Source organism: Rhinatrema bivittatum, chromosome 7, assembly GCF_901001135.1.
Source record: "Rhinatrema bivittatum chromosome 7, aRhiBiv1.1, whole genome shotgun sequence".
NCBI lineage: Eukaryota > Metazoa > Chordata > Amphibia > Gymnophiona > Rhinatrematidae > Rhinatrema > Rhinatrema bivittatum.
This window is the reverse complement of record NC_042621.1, coordinates 310,364,983-310,389,815: the sequence shown is the minus strand read 5'-3', so window position 1 is coordinate 310,389,815 and position 24,833 is coordinate 310,364,983. Positions and strand designations below refer to the sequence as shown.

The 24,833-nt window shown below is 48.6% G+C and overlaps 1 protein-coding gene across 1 annotated transcript in view; it reads left to right on the top strand.

Annotated features, from left to right (window-relative positions):
• The window catches only part of PIGZ (phosphatidylinositol glycan anchor biosynthesis class Z), a 54,983-nt gene that overhangs the window by 22,396 nt on the left and 7,754 nt on the right, over nucleotides 1-24,833 (top strand). The window contains exon 5 of the mRNA XM_029610575.1: nucleotides 7,402-7,709. Coding sequence (XP_029466435.1) covers nucleotides 7,402-7,709 — 308 coding nt within the window. The remainder of the gene's footprint in view (nucleotides 1-7,401; nucleotides 7,710-24,833) is intronic.

Genomic DNA, 24,833 nt, shown 5'->3' with positions numbered 1-24,833 from the left:
GTCAGGCGCACCCTTCCTCCCCGCACGCACAGTTCTCCTGACCTAACGCCTGATTCTCTCCTCTAATCGCATGCAAATGCATGCCGCGGCTGTGAAGCGTTAGGGAAGGGTTATGCCCGCGCAACCCATTTTACTGTATAGGCGCTGTAACAGCGCCTATACAGTAACCAGGGTGCGCTGGTACCTGTCATTTCAAATGACATTTGAAATGACAGGCACCAGGAAGTGTAAAAAAGTGTAAAAAGTGTGTAAAAACAAAAAACCTGTGTTATATAAAAAAAATAAAAAAATTTTAAATACCTGTCGGAGGGCCGTGGGTCCAGGTGGGCGGCGGGCAGCCATCAGCGGCATCCGGTAGTCCCTTCTCCCAAAATCGCACGGGCGGGTCGGCAGCGGGGGGGGGGGGGGGCGGCGGGTAGGCAGCAGCGGGGTCCGGGGGGGCAGCGGCAGCAGGATCCAGGGGCGGCAGCGAGATCCGGGGAGCGAGTAGCGGCAGCGTGTTCGATCGGGCAGGCAGGTAGGTGGCAAAAAAAAGATGGCCGCCTGCACGGGAAAAGCGTGCAATTGGCCGCTGAAGACGTGACGTCACGACATTTGGCGTCACGGGGTGTGACGTCACGTCTTCAGCGGCCAATTGCAGCTTTCCCCCGTGCAGGCGGCCATCTTTTTTTCCCACCTACCTGCCCGATCGAACACGCTGCCGCTACTCGCCCCCCGGATCTCACTGCCGCCCCTGGATCCTGCTGCCGCTGCCCCCCGGACCCCGCTGCTGCCTACCCACCGCTCCCGGATCCTGCTGCTGCCGCCCCCCCCCCCCCCCGCTGCCGACCCGCCCGTGCGATTTTGGCGCTCATCCAGGCAGGGGGAGCCGGAGGTCGTTCGCCGTCGGCTCCCTCTGCCTGGATGAATGCCCGTGCGAAATCGGGAGGAAGGGAGAAGGGACTACCGGATGCCGCTGATGGCTGCCCGCCGCCCACCGGCCGCCTGGACCCACGGCCCTCCGACAGGTATTTAAAATTGTTTTATTTTTTTATATAACACACAGGTTTTTTGTTTTTTACACTTTTTACACTTTTTACACTTACCGTAGCAGGCCCGAGCCTTGCTACTTTTTCGTTTGTTTTTTTTTTTGCTTCGGGAGGAGGGGACCGGACGGGGCTGCAGGAGACCGGACGGGACCAGGGCGGGTAAGCAATGTTTTTACACTACACTAACTCCTACTAGGGGGAGGCGGTAAACTAGCAGGTTAAGGCCGCGGCAGAACAGCGGGTTACGGAGGAGATAATATCAGCGCCCGTTACAGTATCGCAGGGGAATAGCTAATTCCTTCATTATACAGCTTTTTCGTTCATTTACATGCTGGGTGCGGAAAGGGTTTAGGAAAGGGTTTAGGAAGCGCTAAGGACGCGTGAAACTGGAGACTGTATCGCTGGATGGCCTTACTCGTCTGTATTGTGCGCTCCCAGCACGTTACAGACGGGGAATCTTTAACTCAACGTTACTGTAATATGAGCTATTTATAAATGTGACAAAAACATGAACTTATCTTAAAGCAAGTAACGTGAACTATTTATACTTATGAAGAAACGTGAGCTTGACTTAACTTAAAGCTCTTTACATAGAACTCTTGATTTAGCTTAAAGCTTTTTAGATAGGGACTCTATACAAGGGGCTCTTTATAAGTGCGGATCATTATGAGGAGGGACGTTAGGTAACTGAGCAAGGATGACAGATTGTGTTTCAGATACAGCTAATTGATATTTGAGTAACTGAAAATTAAGTTATAGAGTGATTATCTGGTAAATTTGGTAGAGGGTGGAGGGATGTACAGAGTAGAAGAGACAGAAGGCTGGGGGGGGGAGGGCTAATTGCAAGAATGTGATGGAGAAGGAAGGGGAGGCAAAATACAAGAAAAAGCCTGTGTAGGTATCTACCTGTTTAAATTGCATCAGTAGCATGGGATCTTCTTAGTGTTTGGGTAATTGCCAGGTTCTTGTGGCCTGGATTGGCCACTGTTGGAAACAGGATGCTGGGATTGTTGGACCCTCGGTCTGACCCAGTATGGCATGTTCTTATGTTCTTACTTTAGTTAGTGAGAATTTGAACTGCTTCTCAAGGAATTTGCCCAAACATTTTTTTAAACTCAGCTATGCTCTTTCAACCAGCAATAAATTCCAGTAAAAAAAAAAAGATTTCCTAGCGTGTAGCAGATGGACTCAGGACCAATGGGTATAGTGTACTCCTGATAGCAGTTGGAGACGGATCAGATTTCAATCTGACGTCAGCCCCAGTACATAGACCCCTGCAGGAAGTGCAGCTCCCCAGTATTTTCCATCTCCATAGCAGTTAGGGACTATCTGCACGCTCGCACAGCGTTAGAACAAATTCTACGGAGAAAACCCAAATTTATAAAAAAAACAAACTTCAATGATGAGCCCCGCTCTCCTGCGGTGATACCCTCAGGTCCCTTCCCGAGGTGATTTCCATGGTCCCTCGGAGGTGAGCCTCTGTCCGGTGGCCGTCCTTCGGCGGGGACCTAGCCCCCAATCTCGGGCTCGACTGAGAGGCAGCGAGTGCATCCACGAGCGTGGCGGTGAAGGTATTTGCCCTGTCCCCCCCCGCAGCCAGAGACTGCCTGGAATGAAACCGGGAAGCGCTGGAGACAAGGTAAAGTAGAAATCTTTTAAAGACTCCGGTCTCCGAAGCTCAAGGAGTCACACAGGTCACCAGCCGGGACCAGTGCCACCGGGTTGATCTGCCCTAGCTGGGCCCGACCCCGGTCAGAGCCAAGGGCTCTCCCACATGGGAACCCCCACCCCACCCTGAAGTGGTCGCCATATTGCTCACGTGGTCGCCATTGCCATTTTGGCCCTGTTCACCACCCGGACCGCCGTCTTGATCCATGCGTGTAGGGCCAGCTGTGCGCACAACTTTACTTGTGTGCACAACGTATACGCTCAAGTGCTGCACGCACAAGTTGTGCGAGCAACTCGCGCTCACTAGGCCAGGCGCATAACTGCGACTTGTGCGCACATCAGTGCGCATATCCGACTCACAAGTCGTTTTACGCGTCTGTCGATGGCACCACCAGAGAGAGAACTCGAGGCTCAGGGCCTCTGCTCAGCATGCCACATCAGAGCCGCACAACACGAGGAGGCTGACGCCCTGGGGGATCAAGCCCAGGGCAAGCCCCATCCGGGCCCGAGTGCTAGTTCTTCAAGAAGTACCCCAGACCTAGCAAATCCCAGCAGGACCCCCCCCCTCAAATGGGGCCCCCCCCAGGGACACACTGCCTCTTAGCTTGGACCCAGCGTCTTATCTCCTGGGTGAAATTTTTCAAAGGCCTACACTCCTTCCTTCACATGCAAATGGAGCCTCCGGTAATACGGTCACAGCCCTTACCAGAGGACCGCTATGTCCCGGCCCCTGCTAGGCCCAGGGTAGTGAATCCACCATCCGGAAGCCCCACTTACGGGGACACGGACATTTCGGATGAGGAATCAGAGCCCTTGGAGGAAGGGGAACTCCCTCCGGGGACAGAACCTCACTGGACCATGAGACGCTTCTTCACCAAGGATGAGCTTCCAGACCTGGTCACCAGCAGCCTGAAGGAACTTGCGATACCGGGCCCAAGTGCCTCAGGGAAACCTAAGACGAACCTTCTGCTAGAGGGACTCCGCCAGACTTCCCGCCATTTCCCCCTATTACAAGCCGTTCAACAGCTAATTGACCTGGAATGGATTGCTCCAGAGTCCACATTCAAAGGAGGACGGGCTATGGCAGCCATGTACCCACTGGACCCGGCGGCCAAAGACCTGCTGACACGCCCAAAAGTGGATGCAATGGTCTGCGCGGTCTCGAAGCGCACCACTATTCCAGTGGAGGGAGGTGCAGCACTCAAAGATGCTCAAGACAGACGTCTGGAATCCATCCTTAAACAGTCCTTTGACGTCGCCGCTATGTCCCTACAAATAGCAGCCTGCTGCACTGTTGTAACACGTGCCTGCCTATCACAGACCAGGAACAACACTCTTGGGGAAGCCCTGGAACCAGCAGTATCATTCCTCGCGGACGCTGCTTCCGACCTAGTACGCACCGCAGCTAGAGGAGTGTCATCAGCTGTTGCAGCCAGGAGACAACTCTGGCTCTGAAGCTGGTTGGCCGACGCATCTTCCAAATCGAGACTCACAAAGATGCCTTTCAAGGGATCCCTCCTGTTCAGCAGTGAACTAGAGAAGCTGGCTGACAAATGTGGCGCGTCCCCACTGCCACGGCTACCGGAGGACAAAAGCAAGAGAAACCAGCGACCCTTCCCCCGACCCTCCAGGGGCAGAGGTTCACAGCGCTTCAATCCATACAGAAATAATTATTAAGCGCCCCACCCTTCTGGTAGGAACCAGCCCTTTCGGAACAAGCACAACAAGAGGGGAACCAGCTCACTTCTATCGTGCTGGAATCCACTGTCCCAGAACTACACCGTACGTCTTCAGCTCCTGGGCAGAGTTCGGACTCAACTACGATGGTGGCTACAAGACGCCCACTTAAGCCAGGGAACGAGGCTATCCTCACCGACCTGGATCCTGCTCACCACGAATGCCAGCCTATGAGGATGGGGAGCACACTGCGAGGAACTAACCGCCCAAGGACAGTGGAACGCAGAAGAATCGGAATGGAACATCAACCGCCTAGAAGCATGGGCAGTCAGACTAGCCTGCCTACGGTTCGGTCACAGACTCAGAGACAAAGCGGTCAGAGTAATGTCTGATAACGCCACAACAGTGGTCTACATCAACCGTCAAGGAGGAACCAGAAGCCACCAGGTGTCTCTGGAAATAGACCCTCTAATGGCATGGGCAGAAGTAAATCTCCAGGAGATCTCGGCCGTCCACATTGCCAGGAAAGACAATATCACGGCAGACTACCTCAGCAGAGAAAGACTAGACCCAGGAGAATGGAAACTGTCGACCGCAGCATTCCAAATGATATTGAGCCGGTGGGGAACACCAGACATGGGCGTTGGACCGGTTTGCCAGGAGGTCCAAGTACCCAGGTACTTTAGCCACAGGCGGGAACCTCCGTCCTAAGGAATCGATGCCCTGGTACAGACCTGGCCACAGGGGACTCTATTATACGCCTTCCCACCGTGGCCCCTATTGGGCGCGATCATTCACAAGATACAGCTGCACAGGAGACTAGTACTTCTTGGCCAGTCCGGGGCCACCAGAAGGCCGTGGAATGCAGACATGAGCCTACTAGCAGGGACCCCCCCTGTCTCTGCCTCCACGCAGAGACCTGCTCCAACAAGGGCCGATCCTCCAAGTGGACCCAGCTCATTTCTCGCTTACGGCCTGGCCCTTGAGAGGGCTTGCCTGAGAGAGAACGGATACTTGGGGGCTGTAATCGACACCCTGCTCCGAGCACGCAAATTCTCCACATCTTTAACATACATTAGGATTTGGAGAGTTTTTTTAAAGCCTAGTGCGAAGACCACGACATCGCACCACGCTCAGTCAAAATTCCCGCGATATTGGAATTGCTACAGAATGGACTACAGAAGGGATTGTCCCTCAACTCCATCAAGGTACAGGTGGCCGCATTGTCATGCTACGGCACCGAGAGTGAGAGCAACAACACAGTTTCTCACCCGGACGTTTCACGCTTCCTGAAGGGAGTCAAACACATCCGCCCACCCCTAAAGTGGCCGGTACCTCTTTGGAACCTCAACCTGGTACTGGATTTTCTAGTAGGAGCCTCCTTCAGGCCCCTCCAAGAACTGTCTGTCCATCTATTGACTTTGAAGACAGCAATTCCTGCTGGCAGTTTGTTCAGCACGCCACATTTCGGAACTACAGGCACTGTCCTGCCGTGAGCCATTCCTCAGATTCATCCCGGGAACATCCAGCTATGCACGGTTCCTTCCCAAAGTGGTGTCACACTTTCATCTCAACCAAACCATATCACTACCATTACCGGACGAGTTTAAGAATTCGGAAGAAGCTCGAAGTCTACTTCACCTCAACATCAGCAGGCTGCTATCCAGATACCTGGAAGAGTTGGAACCCGTACAAAAAACGGACCACCTATTCGTTCTTCACAGTGGGAAGACACAAGGGGAAGCAGCTTCGCGGGCAACCATAGCCCGCTGGATCAAAGAAATCATCAAGGCGGCCTACGTAGAAGCAGGCAAACTGCCGCCTCTACAGGTCAAGGCCCATTCTACCAGAGCCCAGGCAGTATCCTGGGCAGAAACTAGAATGCTGTCACCCGCCGAGATCTGTCGGGTGGCAACATGGTCCTCCATCCACACCTTCTCCACACCTAATCGGAGAAAATTCTTTTTCACTCAACGCACAATAAAGCTCTGGAATTTGTTGCCAGAGGATGTGGTTAGTGCAGTTAGTTTAGCTGGGTTCAAAAAAGGTTTGGATAAGTTCTTGGAGGAGAAGTCCATTAATGGCTATTAATCAGTTTTACTTAGGGAATAGCCACTGCTATTAATTGCATCAACAGCATGGGATCTTCTTAGTGTTTGGGTAATTGCCAGGTTCTTGTGGCCTGGTTTTTGGCCTCTGTTGGAAACAGGATGCTGAGCTTGATGGACCCTTGGTCTGACCCAGCATGGCAGTTTCTTATGTTCTACCGCCTGGATGTTCAGGCTCAGGAGGACACAGCATTCGCAAGGACTATCCTAAGCGGGTCACGGGCAGCCTCCCACCCGGTTCGGGCGTAGCTTTTATACATCCCATTGGTTCTGAGTCCATCTGCTACACGTTAGGGAATGGAGAAATTACTTACCTGATAATTTAATTTTCCCTAGTGTAGACAGACTCAGCATCCCACCCTTGGCTGCAGTGATTCATGCTTCCTTCACTTAGGACACCCACCCTGCCGGGTGTTGACGCTTTCCAGTTGAAGGCACTGGTGGTCTCCAGCTATAGCCAATTCGACCAGATCAAGTTAATCAGTCACACACATATCCACAATTGCTTTTTGAGGAGAATACTGAGGAGCTGCACTTCCTGCAGGGGTCTATGTACTAGGGGCTGACGTCAGATTGAAATCTGATTCGTCTCCAACTGCTATCAGGAGTACACTATACCCACTGGTCCTGATTCCATCTGTCTACACTAAGGAAAACGAAATTATCAGGTAAGTAATTTCTCCACTTTGCTCAATGCCACTGGCACACCACATGTTCTTGATACGTAACTTCTTCTTGTGTCCTAAATGAAGTAAGACTTAATTCTTCCTGAGTGATTATTGTTGCCTGCGGTGCAGAGATGCAGCCTGGCTCTGGTTTGGGGTGAAGGAAGGAGAATCCAGATGTTCATAGAATCCTTGCCCTTCCTCAGTGTTTCCTGCTGTATAGAGTGTGACAGTGACTTCTTCTTCTTCTTTCAGCAGAATCTCTTTCCTCTTGGGATCCAGCTGCAGGGGCTGGGGTGTGTGTGCAGAGAGGGGCAGCTGCCTGGGTCAGGGACTGCTCCCAGGAAGGGAAGCTCTTGGACTCTCCCTCAGGCGGATGATTTTGCAGCTCTAGTATCGTCTGTTCTGGAAAAGCAAGCAAGTGGCAGTTCTGATCTCGCCAGGACAGACCTGCTTCCTTTTCTGCAGAATCTGTGTGGCCAAGTCAATCACATGCGGATAGAAGAGAGGAGTGCTGGGCATGAGCCTGAAACCAGGAGTGAGGAGCACACGATGAACCTGGGGTGAGTGTCCTTATAGTCCCCTTTCTGGGAAGCAGACAGACCTGTCCATTTAGCTTAAACAGGTCTCGGTGAGCGAGGAGGATTGCTCTCCTGTTGTAGGCCCCTGGGACTCAGACACAAGAAGGCTGAGATTCAGTGCTATTTGTGTGGCTAAATTGAGCCGAGAGAGCCAAATAACTTATGTGGCCAGGTAGAGGTAGGGGCAGAGCTGGTTATCTGACTAAGCAGGATAAACATTGATTTTCAGCATTGGCTGCCAACATAGCTGGATAACTTTACGACGGCTGAAGGGCAGTCCTAAATAAAATGAGTTGGATAAACTAAGATAGCCAAGGGTATTCTGCAGTTTATCCGGCTAACTTTTCCTAGTCAGCCAGCAACCGAATATAGACCTCAAGATGTCCACCTTAATCGTGGAGGGATTCCTCCTATGGTTGGTTTAGGGTTGTTTGTTTTTTTTTTTTTAAAACTTTGATTAAGCCAGCACAAAACATATCTTACACTCCAGCCATAAACATAGAAAATGATACTACACAGCTAAGAACATTTTGGGGCCAATATTCAGCCGCAGAGTTGCTAGTTAAGTTAGCTGGATATCGGGCTAACTTAACGGGAATTTTCCTAGCGTGTAGCAGATGGACTCAGGACCAGTGGGTATAGTGTGCTCCTGATAGCAGTTGGAGACGGATCAGATTTCAATCGGACGTCAGCACTACATATACCCATGCAGGAAGCTCTGCTCTTCAGTATTTCTCCATCTCCATAGCAGTTTGGGACTCGCACAGCATTAGAAAATCCAAAGAAGAAATAATCTTACCTATACAGACGAGCCCCGCTCTCCTGCAGTGATACCTAAGGGTCCCTCCCCCAGTCGAGACTGAGCGGCAGCGGGTGCAATACCGAGCGCGGCGGTGAAGGTATTTTCAATCTCCCCCCGCCGCAGCCGGAGACCGCCCAGCACGAGACCAGGAAGCACCAAGACAAGGTAAGGTAGAAAACCTTTCTTAGTCTCTGAGGCTCGGATAGCAGGACAGACCTCCATCGAGCATCTGTCCTATCAGGTTGAACAGCCCTGTCTGGGCTAGATCCCGATCATGTACGAGGGTCCTCCCACATGGAGACCCTCCGGGGGGGCCGCCATCTTGCCCACGAGGTTGTCGGCACCATTTCCCCCCCCTTGATCGCCGTATAGTCCGCACAACCGAGCCAAGCACATAAACTACTTGTGCGCGCAGCAACGCTCACGAAGGTGCCGGGTGCACAGCGGCACACTCGACGGCGGTGGGGGCACAATCAAGCCTGTGCGCACAGCGACGCACACATAGCGGCTTGCACGCACAGCTTCGGCGTAAAGGGCTGCAAACCTTCGTCCAGGCACAATCTGTGCCACCGGTGACACAGCCCAGTCTCCATTAGAAGACCAAAACCTTCCAGGCCCCTTTCGGCCGCCCCAAGCCATGCCTCCTCCGGACAGAAGCCCGGTACCATTCCAGTTGAAGGAGGAGCTTCACTCAAGGATGCCCACGACCGACATCAGGAATCCATCCTTAAACACTCACTTGACGTCGCAGTTATATTGCTGCCTGCTGTGCCGTGGTGACACGTACCTGCTTGTCACTCTCCAGGACGCAGCTATGTCCATCGATATCGTTCCTCACGGATGCGACCTCCGACCTGGTGCGCAGCTTAGCCAGGGGCGTCTCATCCATAGTGGCAGCCAGAAGGCAACTCTGGCTCCGAAATTGGTCAGCTGATGTGACCTCCAAGACGAAACTCACGAGAATGCTTTTGAAAGGAGCCCTCCTGTTCAGGAGCGAACTGGAGAAGTTAAGGCCATAAATGGGCCGAGATCTGTCGGGCGGCGACGTGGTCCTCCCTCCACACCTTCTCCAGGTTCTACCGCCTGGATGTCCAGGCTCGGGAGGACACAGCATTCTCAAGGGCAATACTAAGTGGGCCACAGGCAGCCTCCCACCCGGTTCGGGAGTAGCTTTTGTACATCCCATTGGTCCCGAGTCCATCTGTTACAAGCTAGGAAATGGAGAAATTACTTACCTGATAATTTGGCTTTCCTTAGTGTAGACAGATGGACTCAGCATCCTGCCCACAGCTGCCCCACAATACAGAAACCTCAGGTGACAATCCCCGAGAGCAAGACAAGCATGGGTAAGCCAGACTTTACCCCTAGTTAAGACACCCATAGTTACCGGGTGTCGGCGTTTCTCAGTTGAGGGCACTGGCAGTCTCCAGCTAAAAATCAAGTTAACCAAGCTATTGAAACACACACATATATCCACAATTGCTTTTCGAGGAGAATCCTGAAGAGCAGAGCTTCCTGCACGGGTATATGTAGTACTGACGTCAGATTGAAATATGACTCCATCTCCAGCTGCTCTCAGGAGTACACTATACCCATTGGTCCTGAGTCCATCTGTCTACACTAAGGAAAATGAAATTATCAGGTAAGTACTTTTTCCAATTCAGTGGTGCAGCCGCGCCTCTGAATATCCCCAGCTGTCTTAAAATGAGCTGCATAAGTATATCTGTGACATGACCAAAGTTAGCCACATTGATTAAGCAACTAGCTCCCAATATCTTATGCAGCTACCAGCTGGCCTATTTATTTGTGAATATATTTCCCCATTCTCCTCATCCTTTATCCATGCCTTGACACCCTAAAACCACAGCAGAAATCCTCCAGCGTTTAAGTGCTCCAGCATTCTAGGAACTAAGATGATTATCCATTCAGCGCTCACATGTATCATCTTTGCTTAATTCTTATGTCTGTCTAATAAAGGTACCATCCCTCTTTATAAGAAATGTAAATGCTTAATCCATGCCTGAAACTTTGCCCAAGAACCTGATTGTAATTGTCTGGCTCACATGGCAAACACGAGAGAACCGTGTGAGCAGCTGTGCAGTGACGGTGTGATAATTACAGAAGGACGTGACGGGCATTACAGACACTGGAGAGGGAGGTATTGGGGGTAAGGGGCACAGTGAGACTTCCCATGCGATGTAATGGGTATTAAACACACACAAGTTGGTAATAGGAGTAGGCGTGAATGTTCTGTGGCCGGCAGATTTACCATGCTGTAGTGTACGTCCTCCTTTCAGGAATGAACAGCCTGCCTGCAGCTATCTAGAGAGCATGGTTTATAAACGGCTGGAGCATGTGGAGAAGAAGCTGCTCACACACATTGATGACCGCATGGACAAACTGACGGAGCACATGAATGATCGCATGGACAGAATGATGGAGCACATGGACACCCAGTTTGCTGTGCTAATGAGTTCGCTGCAGAACTCGCACCCCAGCAAATTGCCCCAGAGACAGGTCAATATGGGGGAAACTCTCAACAGAGGCGAGATCTAGCTCAACAGAACCGTATTTCTCAGGGAAGACATGGACAAGTAGTGTGGCTCTCTACCATGTGAAGTATCGGCTCATGAGCTGCCTCCCTAAACAGTCTTGCCTTCAGGCGGGTTGAATCCATGTCCTAAATGTGGTATTTCTCCAAGGCTTGGAGAAGTCTTAGTGCTGCTGGCTGTGGGAACATTGTTTGTGTTTAGAAAGGAGAGGAGGACTATCCCATTACTTTATAGCGAGCAGTAGTTGGATGGTGGTTGGGGAGAAGCTTCCTATCACTGACTGTAAGTGGGTGGTGGTTAGGGAGAAGCTTCCCTTTGGGTATAAGTGAGCAGTGGACTGGAGAAGCTTCCCCTCACTTGTGGTGAGAAAGCAATAATTGGGTGATGGGCAGAAGCTTCCCCTTGCTGGCTGTAAGTGAGCAGTGGGTGGTGTTTGAGGAGAAACGTCCTGTTACTGCATGGACAGTGAGCCGTGGTTGGTTAGGGTGAAGCTTCCACGTCAGACTGTAAGTGAGAAGTGATTGGATGGTATTTAGGTGAGAAGCATGCATTGCTGGAAAACTGAAAATGCTTGACAAGATGGATCATAAAACATGGAAAAATGAGGGTTGTTTTTTTTAAAGCTAAAACAGTTGTGTCCTCCTTCTCCACCACTTATTCCCTGTTCTATCAAGGGTTGAGGTTGACAGTAATTTTAGGGTATGTGTTGTAGACGGAGTGTGATATGATTAGATGTGGTTAAACTTCCTCTGCTGCTATTGGCCAGTGCCCCAGCAGGTACAAACTTAGGGAAACTCCTACAGTACCTGAATGTACTTCCCTCTGAAGTGCTAAAAAGCAGAATCTAAAATGCTAAAATAAATATGCTGCTGAGCTCAGAGGGAGAACATTCCTGGAAAACTGAAAATGCTTGACAAGATGGATCATAATATATGGAAAAATGAGGGTTTTTTTAAGCCAATACAGTTGTCGTCATCCACCATTTATTCCCCGTTTTATCAAGTGTTGAGGTTGACGGTAATTTTAGGGTATGTGTTGTAGACTGAGATGTGGTTAAACTTCCTCTGCTGCTATTGGCCAGTGCCCCATCAGGTACAAACTTAGATTGTGAGCCCTCTGGGGATAGGGAAACTCCTCCAGTACCTGAATGTACTTGCCTCTAAAATGCCAAAATAAATATGCTGCTGAAGTCACCAGGTTACTGCTGCTGAGAGGAGGCATTGAAATATCGGAGCTGCTCACTGCAGGATTGTGCAGCCAAGTCACGTCATCTGCTCTTATAAAGCCATGGCCAGACTTCGCCATTGAATTCAAAACCTTGAGATCAGAATTACATTGGGACCTTAGATGTCTCTGAACTCTTCTTTGAAGGACTGAACTCCTGGCTGAAAGATGAACTGGTGACTCGTGAGATGCCCGAGACCTTAGCAGAGCTTATGGAGCTGGCGGCGAAGATTGATCGCCAGATCCGTGACAAAGTCCAAGAGGTTAAGAGTCCCAGAAGATCCATCCAGGGATATAATCATTCAAAGCCGTTGCCTAAGCCTACCCTACCAATGCCTATTGCTGGCGAAGAAGAACCAATGCAATTGGGTCGCAGTCATTTGACTTCTAAAGTGAGAATCCTTCAGAAGAGATTAGGACTATGCATGTACTATGGTCAGGCTGGCCATGCTGTGCAGACATGCCCAGTGTGTCTGGGAAACTAGCAGACCTAAGTCCTGTGGGAGGACTCTTCTTAGGTCTAACTGCACCCTCTCCTCCTCTCTCTCTCCCAGTTTCTTTAATCTGCGGACCTTTGAAATATCAGACCCTAGCTCTAGTGGACTCTGGAGCAGGAGGAAATTTTATTTTGAAACACCTAGTAGAACACCTACGCATCCCAACCAGTACAATGACATCTCCATTGTTGTCTTCCATTCATGGAGAGCCCTTACTGGGAGAATAATACAAGAGACAGAATAAATTTCAAAAATCATACAACCTTCAACCAGTAAAGCAAATTTTACCACCTGCTTAATCTGTGGGAGAAAAGTTATTCCAGAATCAAGGATATTGCTGCCCCCCCGTTTCCTAAGATATTTACCTTCTCCTGTTCTATGTTTTACACTGAACCCCGCTCTGAAAGTACAAAGGGCGGGAAATAAATCTGTTTTTTAAATAATCAAGTATAACCCCCCCAAATCTCATGCTTGTCATGAGCTGCAAAGGCAAACCATCAAAGGATAAAGATCCAACATTTGGCATTAATTCCTTTCCAAATCACAATAACGTGGTCTTTGAAACATTTAACGCTATGCAGTGGATTCTTGCACCTGGAGGGCAGACTTGCCTTTTCTGGTCAAATATCCTTTCCTACTATGGCTTAAAAACAAACAAACAAAAAAAAAAGGATGATAGCAAACAGATCCTTCTGTCTCCTCATTCCTTGCCCTCTCCCTCATCCACTGCTTTCCATGCTTTTTTCTCCCCTTCCTCCTATCATTTCTGTACCACTACTGGAGACCGGCAGTACTGTATAAATTCCTGTTGCAGACAGAGCTTATACCCTATTCAAGACAGACAAGCTGGCCAAAGATGAGACTCAGGGAATGTCATAGTTAAAACCACCAAGCTTGTGATCAGGAGAAACAGAGCTTAAGATTTAAAACCAGCCTCAGCAAAGCGGGTTACTAGATGGGATTTAAATAAGGCAAGCAAGGGAGCATGATGCACAGCTCAGGAAGTCTATTCCAAGCACAAAGCGTAGCCAGGAGTTGGCAGTAGAGGAGAAGAGCCAGATAGGAGTGATTTGTCTGAGAGGAGTGCATGAGGAGGATGAGGAGAGAGGAGAGGCAGTGAGGAGCTGCAGAGTGAAGGCTCCTGTAGGTGAGTAAGAGGAGCTTAAACAGTCTGAGGGAACAGCTAGGGTACAGTGAGTTTGGTGAAAGTCAAGCTGCACAGCTGAATCTTGGATAGACCAGGGGTAGCCAGCCCCCTCCTGGAGTACCCAAGCAATGAATATGCATGGTATATATATATGTGCATACAACAGAGGCAGTGCAAGCAAACATATCTCAAGCATAGTCATTGTGGATACCCCGAGAATCCAGCTAGTTAGCGCACTCCCTGGTATAGAGTATAATGGAGAGAAGGGGCTCAATGGGACCCCGCACCCTTTTATTTCGTTATACTTTAAACATTCATATTCCACATTTTGTTTACTTTAGGTTACAAATTAAAACAGTGAAAAAAAAAAAGTAAACATTTCCACCACTTCTCCAACCTCTTCTCCTCTAACCTCTTCCTCTTTCCTTCACCTCCGAGCGCAAAGAAGGAGCAACCACGCACCTTTCTCATCCACAGAACTTTATTGGTAGGAGCGAGATTTACGAATGCAGAGCGAGGCTTGCAACGCCATCCTCTGAGCGCATATCTCAACTGCCACCCAAAGCGAGGCGTGCAAGATGAGCCCCGCCCTTCAGTCCTCAGAACGTATATAACACGCCTACCATCCATAGCAAGGCTTGCAACTCATGCCCTGCCCTACAATCGTCCGAGCACCAAACGCCTCCTTCCAATAATGAGGCTTGCAACGCATGTCTCGCCCTTCAGTTCTCCTCAGAATGCACGCCCCACCCTTTGGCCAACCTTGGAAGACATTGGCTCCTCCCACAGCCCCGCCATTCCAGCTGCAGTGATCCTCGGATTGGGTGGGTGTTTGGGCTTGGCGATGATCTCTTTCCTTACCGGCAGGATCGGTGTGGCTTCCACATATTCGCAGCCAACGGGAGTCATATTCAGCATGGTGGGCCTTGGTAGTAAGCAATTCGAGAACGAGCCCTACTGAAAGAAAATTATTCCTTACCTGCTAATTTTTGTTCCTAGTACCACGGATCAGTCCAGACAGTGGGTTATGTCCCCCTTCCAGCAGGTGGAGTCAGAGCAAAACTCTTATAAGCTGGAGCGCCCTCTCTGTCCCTTCAGTATTAAGAATATCAAAGTAAGAGAACATTTGGATGGATCAAGGAATCTGTATAAAATACGCAACGTATTAATCATATCAAAAATGTGGAAAGAAACATGCCAACGTGAACCAACTGGTATTAACAGCAGAGAGCAGATAGGAAAACAGATGCTGGTAAGGAGAGCCGCTATCCCAAACCCATGATTCTGAGGGTAGGCGTCTGGACTGATCCGTGGTACAATGCAGGTTAGACACCAAAAATAGTCCAAGTGCAAACTTTATTTAGATGGAGACATATACTCGTACAAATGTCTCCATCTAAATAAAGTTTGCACTTGGACTATTTTTTGGTGTCTAACCTGCATTGTTGCCCAAACGGCTTTTTTAGACAACCTACCCTTTTGCTTTATTAGTCTGATCCGTGGTACTACAGGAACGAAAATTAGCAGGTAAGGAATAATTTTCTTTTCTCTGTAGTTACCCGTATCAGTCCAGACAGTGGGATGACCCAAAGCTTCCCTACTTAGGGTGGGCCCCGGATAGCCCGGCTCGAAGGACCTCGTCTCCAAAAGAGCCAAAACCAGGCGGTTGCAGATTCAAGCGATAGTGCCGTGCAAAAGTATGCAACGACTTCCCTGTAGCCGCTCTACGTATCTCCTGCAGCAACACAGACTGACTCTCAGCCCAGGAGTTTGCTTGAGCATGGAGCGAATGAGCCTTGATGCCGTTCGGAGGGTGATGTCCGACACCAATATACGCTGAGGCAATGGCATCCTTCAACCAGCACGCAATCATGGTCTTGGACGCCTGATGGCCGCGCCTGGGACCACTCCAGAGAACAAACAGGTGGTCCGATAAACAAAACGCATTGGTGACCTCCAGATAACGAATAAGAACCTGCTTGACATCCAATCTCCGAAGTTCTATCCGATCCTCGGCGGAGAAGGAAGGAAGTTCCACCAACTGATTCAGATGAAAAGACGACACAAGAAGGAGGGCGCTGTGCACAGGGATACCCCAGAGTCCGTAAAACGGAGAAAAGGTTCTCTGCAGGATAGAGCCTGTAACTCAGATATTCTGCACGCAGAACAAATGGACACAAGGAAGGCTGCTTTCAGGGTGAGATCCTTGAGAAATGTGCTCCTCGAAGGACCAAGCTGAGACTCCATGAAGGACATAGGGAGTGAATCGGTGGCCTGACATGCTTTACTCCTCTCAAGAATCGGACGATATCCGGATGTGCAGAAAGAGGAGCTGCCTCCTGATGACTGACCAGAGCCCCAAGCGCTGCTACCTGAACCCGCAGGGAATTGTATACCAAGCCCTTGTCCAGGCCACGCTGTAAGAAAGACAAAACCTGTGCAATGAAAGCCTGGCACGGAGAGATGTCCATGGATGCGCACCAAGCCTCAAACACTTTCCAGATCCGGACATAGGAAATGGAGGTGGACATCTTTTGTGCCTTGAGGAGCATGGAAATGACTGCTTCTGGATAGCCATGTTTCCTCAACCTCCGCCGTTCAAAAGCCATGCTGCAAGACAGAAGCGATCTGCCCGGTCGAAAAATACTGGCCCTTGGCGCAGAAGGTTCCCTGTACATACCCGGATCAGTCCAGACCGTGGGTTGAGCCTCCTGTCCAGCAGATGGAGACAGACCAAAAGTGAAAGGGTATCCTATATCAGGACAGAGCCTACCCTGCAGCCCTTCAGTATTTGTCTGTCTCCAGCAGATGCGACAACTCACCCTGCGGTTCCCTGGCTCTTTTGTTTAGTCCCATTTTGGGACTCCCTTTCTTCTTTAAATGTTCTTGGATCAACCAAGTATTTGTTGTCTTTCAAGTTCTATTTAAAAAAAAAAAAAAAGTATAATTGTAAACTTTCAGTTGGACTCTGTTGATCTCTTTACAGGAGACAGTTTTCTGTCTCCTCACTCTTGGGGGGGGCCTAGGGGAGGCTTTGCCCCTTGTTTTAAAAGATAATAGCCTAGGCTCCCTATTGCTGGTGTTCCTCGGCTGTTGGGGTGATACTGGTGGTGCCAGTCACTCCCCCTCTACAGCCAGGACGCTTATTCCGCGGGGCTGCCAGCAGGGACGTTTTTCCCCCTGCACTACTCGATTTAAAGACAAAACAAACAGTTAGATAAGGACTTGGCAGCCTTTTATTGGGAGACAGGAGCATGCAGAGTTCATTCTCCTGCCTCCGCTCCCTCAGTCTGGCAGCCCAGCTGATTTTTATTGTTGCTCCTCCCCTGTATCCGGGCCATGCCGTGATCCCCTCTGTGTCTTGCCTGCGGGGAGTCTTCGCTCCGACTCTTCCGCGAGGGGCTGTGCTCCAAATGTTTTTTGGGGGGGAAAGGGTCCCTCCGCGGTTGCAATCATCTCAAGACCCCGGACAAAGCATGGCAAGCACGTGGATGCGCCGTTCCCGGGTCTTCAAACTGCGGAACGGCGGACATTTTGGGTTTTTCTGCTGCTTCTACTATGGGGCAGCAGGACACACAGGACCCAGATTTTTTGGAATCTCCCCCCGATTTAAGCCCCGTGCAGTCTCCGGATGCAGGTCCTGACCCCCCCGGGAGGTTCTAGGCCTAGTTTTTCTTCAGTTTTTGCTTTTTAATGCACAAATCCTATCTAGCCAGTTTACAGGAGGAGTCTGATTTCCCCCCCCCGGTCCCCCTCCTCCAAAGATTCCTCGGATTGCTGTACCGCCTGCGGTGCTGGATGTGCAGACTTCCTAAGCTGACAATGCATAGATCCAGGGGAGTGGGAGCTCTCCAAGGAAGCGGTGTTGCTCATCTTCGACAGATGGGGAACCCCACACCTGGACTTGATGGCGACCCTCCGGATTGCAAAGGCTCCATGCTTCTTCAGCCGACGACAGGACCTGAAAGTAATAAAATGGAACAGCACTTACCCCCAGAAAGAAAAGAAAAGAACCACTGGCTCCACTTGCAAGTTGGAGCCTAGAGCTGAGGGAGTGAATCCCTGAAATTTACTGAGTAAAAATTATGATAAAATTCTTTTTTCTCCTTCTTTTTTTTTTTTTTTTTTGAAATTAAAGAGATCCATCCAAGAGAAGAAACCTTCAAGAGAAATAAGAAGAAAAGTTCTCCTTTGGAAAGCTAGATGGAGGACCGAAGGGACTGCTCCTTTCACCTGCTGGAGTCAGAGAAATACGGAAGGGACAGAGAGGGCGCTCCAGCTTATAAGAGGCCAGCCTTCGAGTTTTGCTCTGACTCCACCTGCTGGAAGGGGGACATAACCCACTGTCTGGACTGATCCGGGTATGTACAGGGAATAATAATCACCAGCGCGGGTAAGAGCAAGAGAAGAGCAAATGTATCCCGCAGAGACCCCTATCCCCTCCGGGATCGTGCATCCCGCAAAGGGACCCCTATCCCTCTGAGAGACTGCATCCCAAAAAGAAAGACCTACCTCTCCAGGATACTGCCTCCCGCAAGACACCCTCTACTCCAGTATATAGCAGCCCGCATACAGCTAGGGACAGACATTGCAATTTCGAGTTCAACATGCAGAAGGAGGGGTCAGAGTGTAACTGGCAATCACTGGGCAAGACCCTGGTGGTTAGAAGGCAGGTAGGCAATTGAAGGGCAAGGTGCAGGGAGAGCCTGGCAATCGGAGGGCAGGTAGAGAGACCGTGGCAATGGGAGAGGGTTGGAGAACCTGGAGGATGGCTGGGATGGAAAAACCCTGGAGATTGGAGGGAGGGGTATTAGGAACTAGCAATAACAAATGCCATAATCTAAAAAAAAATGCTTTATTTACATACGGGCCGATACAGTAAAATGTGCTCCGGCAGAGCGCACTGTTAGCCCGCGTTTGGACGTGCGTTTTCGATAGGCTATTTTTACCCCTTAAACAGTAATAGCTCATCAAACACGTGGCCAGCCCCCCTCCCCCCCCCCCCGAAACTAATAGCGCCCGCAACATGCAAATGCATGTTGATGGCCCTGTTAGTTATTCTGGCGCGATACAAAGGCAGGAGTTAATTTCGTCTGGCACCAGGAAAGTTTACAGAAAAGCAGTAAAAACTGCTTTTCTGTGCACCCTCCGACTTAATATCATGGCGATATTAAGTCGGAGGCCCCAAAAGTAAAAAAAAATAAAAATAAAAAAATGTAAAATCTGCCCGCGGGTTGGAAGACGGACGCTCTTATTTTGCTGGCATCCGTTTTCCGAACAGACGCTGGTAAAATTGAGCGTCGGCTGTCAAACCCGCTGACAGCCGCCGCTTCTGTCAAAAAGGAGGCACTAGGGACGCGCTAGTGGCCCTAGCGCCTCCTTTTACTGCGGGCCCTCATTTGAATATTTTCTCTTCCTGAATCGCACACCCAGGAGAAGGGCCTGGGCGCGTGGCGGGAGAGCGGGCGCTCGCGGCTCTCTCGCAAGTTTTTCTGTATCTGCCTGATAAAGTCTTGGAGAACATTGACAATAGATTAAAGAAGTTAAACCTCCAGTTTATATACACAAATGAACTAGTTTGCATTTTCCATAACATTTTCCTAGTGTAATATTTCATCATAATTTTATCTCCTGTGTCGATAGGACTGGGATTCTTGTAAATTATGTGATTTCTTGTAAATTGAGCCCTGACAGTGAAAACAATACTTCATATTGAACTTTAACATACTTTTTTTGTCTTTTGGCATACATTCTAGCATTTCAGCATATTCTGGCATGTCGGCAACCTTGAACAGTGCAGTAATTACTTCAAAGCATCCTTATGGGGTGGTGGGGGGAGATCCTTGAGGGCAGAAGACTGGAAATCAGATAGTTGGGAGAAGAGACCCTGAAAGTCAGAAGACAGAGGAGATTGGAGGGTGGGGGATTGGGGGAGACAACTGTGGAGAGCAGAGGGCAGGGTGTGGAGACCCTGGAGGGTGGCAGGCAGGGGAAAACTGGAGATCGGAGGACAGATGGGGGGGAGACTTGTAGAGCAATCTACGACTACAGATGATTATGAATTAACAGATAAATTGTGTTACAAATTCAGTTATTTAAAGGAGCAAAAACTTAACTTTTGAGAGGAAGATGAGGTTTATTTTAGCAGCATAATAAGCAAAATTTAATATGGTAGATATGTTTTACTTTTTTTACAGAGTACGGCCCTGTTATAAGATCAAGCATAAATTAATGTGTTAATCCAAAACTAATTTGCATTTGACACATACAATACCAGACTAATTCAGCTAAAAGATTAATTAAACCAGTTATTTCACCCTTAGCCTTATGTGGGTTGTAATCCTGCAGAGTTCAGGACCCTGTCTCATAGTATAGGGGGAATGCAGTAACTCCTTTTAGCAGGCAAATGACAGGTTAAAGCACAGTCTCAAGGAAACAATCCCACAGGTCTCACAGATGTCTCTCCAAGGTACATCAGCAGGAACAGGGAAAAGAAATACTTGGCTTGCTAGGGTTCCAGTAGGGATAACGTTAACCAGTATGACAAAGCAGCCACACCAAGGTTAAGAGTAGGCTATACTGAGCAAGGAACGCGGCCTTAAATTCAGTGCAGATTGGTAGTGTAGTTAACTATAACAATGGATGCGTTTCTGCAGAGGCAGCAGTAATGTTAGCAGGGCAGCTGCACATCTGTAAAGTTCTGGGGAAGACATTTGTGGAAAAGCTGTGCAGTCTGTGTAGTCCCGAGTCTTTTCTATGCTCGGGGCTCGATGCACATTCAGATCTGTAGCATCCAACGTTTATCTTTGAGTGGATGTCACCAGCATCTATAGATACAGGGTTGGTAGAATACAGATGACATCTGCTGAGTCCAGATGTAAATGCATATTCTCACTATTGGTGTTGAGGTTCCTCAGCAGACATTCATGAACAAAACCCGTGTCATAGCTGTTTCATGGCTAGATAGAAAGTTTGCATGAAGGATATAGAAACATAGAAACATAGAAACATAGAAATGACGGCAGAAGAAGACCAACCGGTCCATCCAGTCTGCCCAGCAAGCTTCACACATTTGTTCTCATACTTAACTGTTTCTCTTGGCTCTTAGTAACCTTATGTTCTAATTCCCTTTTCACCCCCACCATTAATGTAGAGAGCAGTGCTGGAGCTGCTTCCAAGTGAAATATTAAGTTTGATTAGTTGGGTAAGCGGCAGCATAGCTCTCTGCCATGAAGCAGAGGGCAATGCTGGAAATGTGTGAAGTATCAGTTTTTCTTTTCCCCTGTCATTGAAGCAAGGAGTCATGCCGGACATGCACCGAAAGTGAAGAATGCCTTGAAAGTCACATTAACTATCATCAAATATTGAAAAGCCTAATAATTGGTAATACCTATAAGCCCATGAACCCATCCCTGTTTTTTTTTTCTTTTTTTTCTTTTCTTTTTTTAATTGGGAGATGGATGCCCTTCATCCTTCTACTCTGTGAAGGTGGACACCTACCACCGGCCACTGGCATCCCGCTCCGTTAATGACTCTGTGGCTACTGCCGCTCCATGCAGTGTTTTACTACCTGCTCTTTATATGCGTCCTCTAGAACTGATGGATCCCATCCCTGGGTTTTTTTATTATTTATTTAATTGGGAGATGACAGCCCTCCATCCTTCCGCTCCGTGAAGGTGGACACCTACCACTGGCCACTGGCATCCCGCTCCGTGAATGCCTCTGTGGCTACTGCCGCTCTGTGCAGTATTTTACTACCTGCTCTTTATATGGACACCTACCACTGGCCACTGGCATCCCGCTCCGTGAATGCCTCTGTGGCTACTGCCGCTCCGTGCAGTATTTTACTACCTGCTCTTTATATGTGTCCTCTAGACCTGATGGATCCCATCCCTGTTTTGTTTTTTGTTTTTGTTTTTTATTTAATTGGGAGATGACAGCCCTACATCCTTCCGCTCCATGAAGGTGGACACCTACCACTGGCCACTGGCATCCCGCTCCGTGAATGCCTCTGTGGCTACTGCCGCTCCGTGCAGTATTTTACTATCTGCTCTTTATATGCGTCCTCTGGACCTGATGGATCCACAATATTTATCCCATGCCCCTTTGAAGTGCTTCACAGTTTTGGACTTCACCACTTCCTCCGGAAGGGCATTCCAGGCATCCACCACTCTCTCCGTGAAGAAATTCTTCCTGACATTGGTTCTTAGTCTTCCTCCTTGGAGCCTCAGCTCGTGACCTCTGGTTCTGCTGATTTTTTTCTGTTGGAAAAGGTTTGTCATTGTCTTTGGATCGTTAAAGTTTTTCAAGTATCTGAAAGTTTGAATCATATCACCCCTGCTCCTCCTTTCCTCCAGGGTGTACATATTTAGATTCTTCAATCTCTCCTCGTATGTCAACCGATGAAGACCCTCCACCTTCCTGGTCGCCCTTCTCTGTACCGCCTCCAACTTGTCCTTGTCTCTTTGTAGATACGGTCTCCAGAACTGAACACAGTACTCCAGGTGAGGCCTCACCAAGGACCTGTACAAGGGGATTATCACTTCCCTTTTCTTACTCGATATTCCTCTCTCTATGCATCCCAGCATTCTTCTGGCTTTTGCAATCGCCTTGTCGCATTGTTTCGCCGACTTCATATCATTAGACACTATCACCCCAAGGTCTCTCTCCTGCTCCGTGCACATCAGCCTTTCCCCCCCCATCGAATACAGTTCATTCGGATTTCCACTCCCCAAATGCATGACTTTGCACTTCTTGGCATTGAATTTCAGCTGCCATATCTTCGACCACTCTTCCAGCTTCCTTAGCACTTCTAAACATGTCCTTCATGCAAACTGTGAGATGTAGACAGACATCTGACAGAGAAGAAACTGCAATTGTTTCTTCTTTCTGTATGATTGATTCACTGCCAAGATCATTCCATGGCTGAAGATACCATCTTTGTGCTGCTTCAGGCCCGCACTTTGTACTGTCTGTGTGCACAACTACAGGTCCTAGTTCAATTGTGCATGTTTTTAGATTCACTAGCTTCTACCCTGCAGATCGGAGGGCGAGGAGGGGAGATGACCCTGCACATCAGAGTGGTGGAGACCCTGGAGATTGGAAGGGAGGGAGTGAGACCCTGGAGATCAGAGGGTGGAAGGTAGACCCTGCAGGTCAGCCAGCTTGTTCTCTTCAAATCTGCACCTGCCATGTTCTAGGACACAGCACAGTATTTGCACTGCTGCCCTTTTTCACAGGCAGGACATTTGCTATATATGTCCTGGAGTCAGATTTGCTACATATACACTGTTTGGTTTTTCCAGGGTTTTATGTTTCATAAAGAGGCTAATGGTGGAGGGAGTTTGTGTGGCTGTTACTGAGATGACACCAGAATTTGAATATTCTTTTTGCATGGGGAGTAGTAAGGGGACGCTCCTAATTCTGGCCTGCATCCATTATTAGGGGAGTGTGGCGTGTTACAGAGCTGGGGGTGAGGGTGTGGTGATGTGTCACAGAGGGCTGGCACTGGGAGAGAGTTTGTGTGGCTGTTATTGAGATGACACCAGAATTTGAATATTCTTTTTTGTATAGTGAGTAGTAAGGGAAGCTCCTAATTCTGGTCTGCACCCATTATTTAGGGGAGTTTCTGTGGATGTGGTTACAGAATTGGGGGTGCAGGGTGTGGTGGTGTCATGTAGTGCTATAGAAATGTTAAGTAGTAGTATCTCAAGCTACTATTTCTTATTGATTAATAGTAGTTTATGGATTTTTCCTCTAGGAACTTATCCAAACCTTTTTTAAACCCAGTTATACTAACTGCAGTAACCACATCCTCTGGCAATGAATTCCAGAGCTTAGTTGTGCATTGAGTGAAAAAGAATTTTCTTTGATTTGTTTTAAATGTGCCACATGCTATCTTCATGGAGTGCCCCCTGGTCCTTCTATTATCTGAGAGAGTAAATAATCATTTTATATTAACTTGTTGAAGTCCTTTCTTGATTTTGTAGACTTCTATCATATCTCCCCCCCCCCCCCCCCCCCGCCAGCCATCTCTTCTCCAAGCTGAAAAGTCCTAACCTCTTTAGTCTTTCCTCATAGGGGAGCTGTTCCATCCCCTTTATCATTTTGGTTGCCCTTCTCTGTACCTTCTCCATCGCAACTATATCTTTTTTGAGATGCGGCGACCAGAATTGTACACAGTATTCAAGGTGCAGTCTCACCATGGAGCGATACAGAGGCATTATGACATTTTCCGTTTTATTCACCATTCCCTTTCTAATAATTCCCAACATTCTGTTTGCTTTTTTGACTGCCGCAGCACACTGAGCCGACGATTTCAATGTGTTATCCACTATGACACCTAGATCTCTTTCTTGGGTTGTAGCACCTAATATGGAACCCAACATTGTGTAACTATAGCAAGGGTTATTTTTCCCTAAATGCAACACCTTGCACTTGCCACATTAAATTTCATCTGCCATTTGGATGCCAATTTTCCAGTCTCACAAGGTCTTCCTGCAATTTATCACAATCTGCTTGTGATTTAACTACTCTGAATAATTTTGTATCATCTGCAAATTTGATTATCTCACTCGCCGTATTTCTTTCCAGATCATTTATAAATATATTGAAAAGTAAGGGTCCCAGTACAGATCCCTGAGGCACTCCACTGTCCACTCCCTTCCACTGAGAAAATTGACCATTTAATCCTACTTTGTTTCCTGTCTTTTAGCCAGTTTGCAATCCACGAAAGGACATCATCACCTATCCTATGACTTTTTATATATTTATTGCTACTAAACCAAATGAAATTAGTAATTAATATAGACAAGACAGAATTCTTACATTTAGAGAGAAAAAATACGGAAATCAAACATAGTCCAATCACACTAAAAAACAATC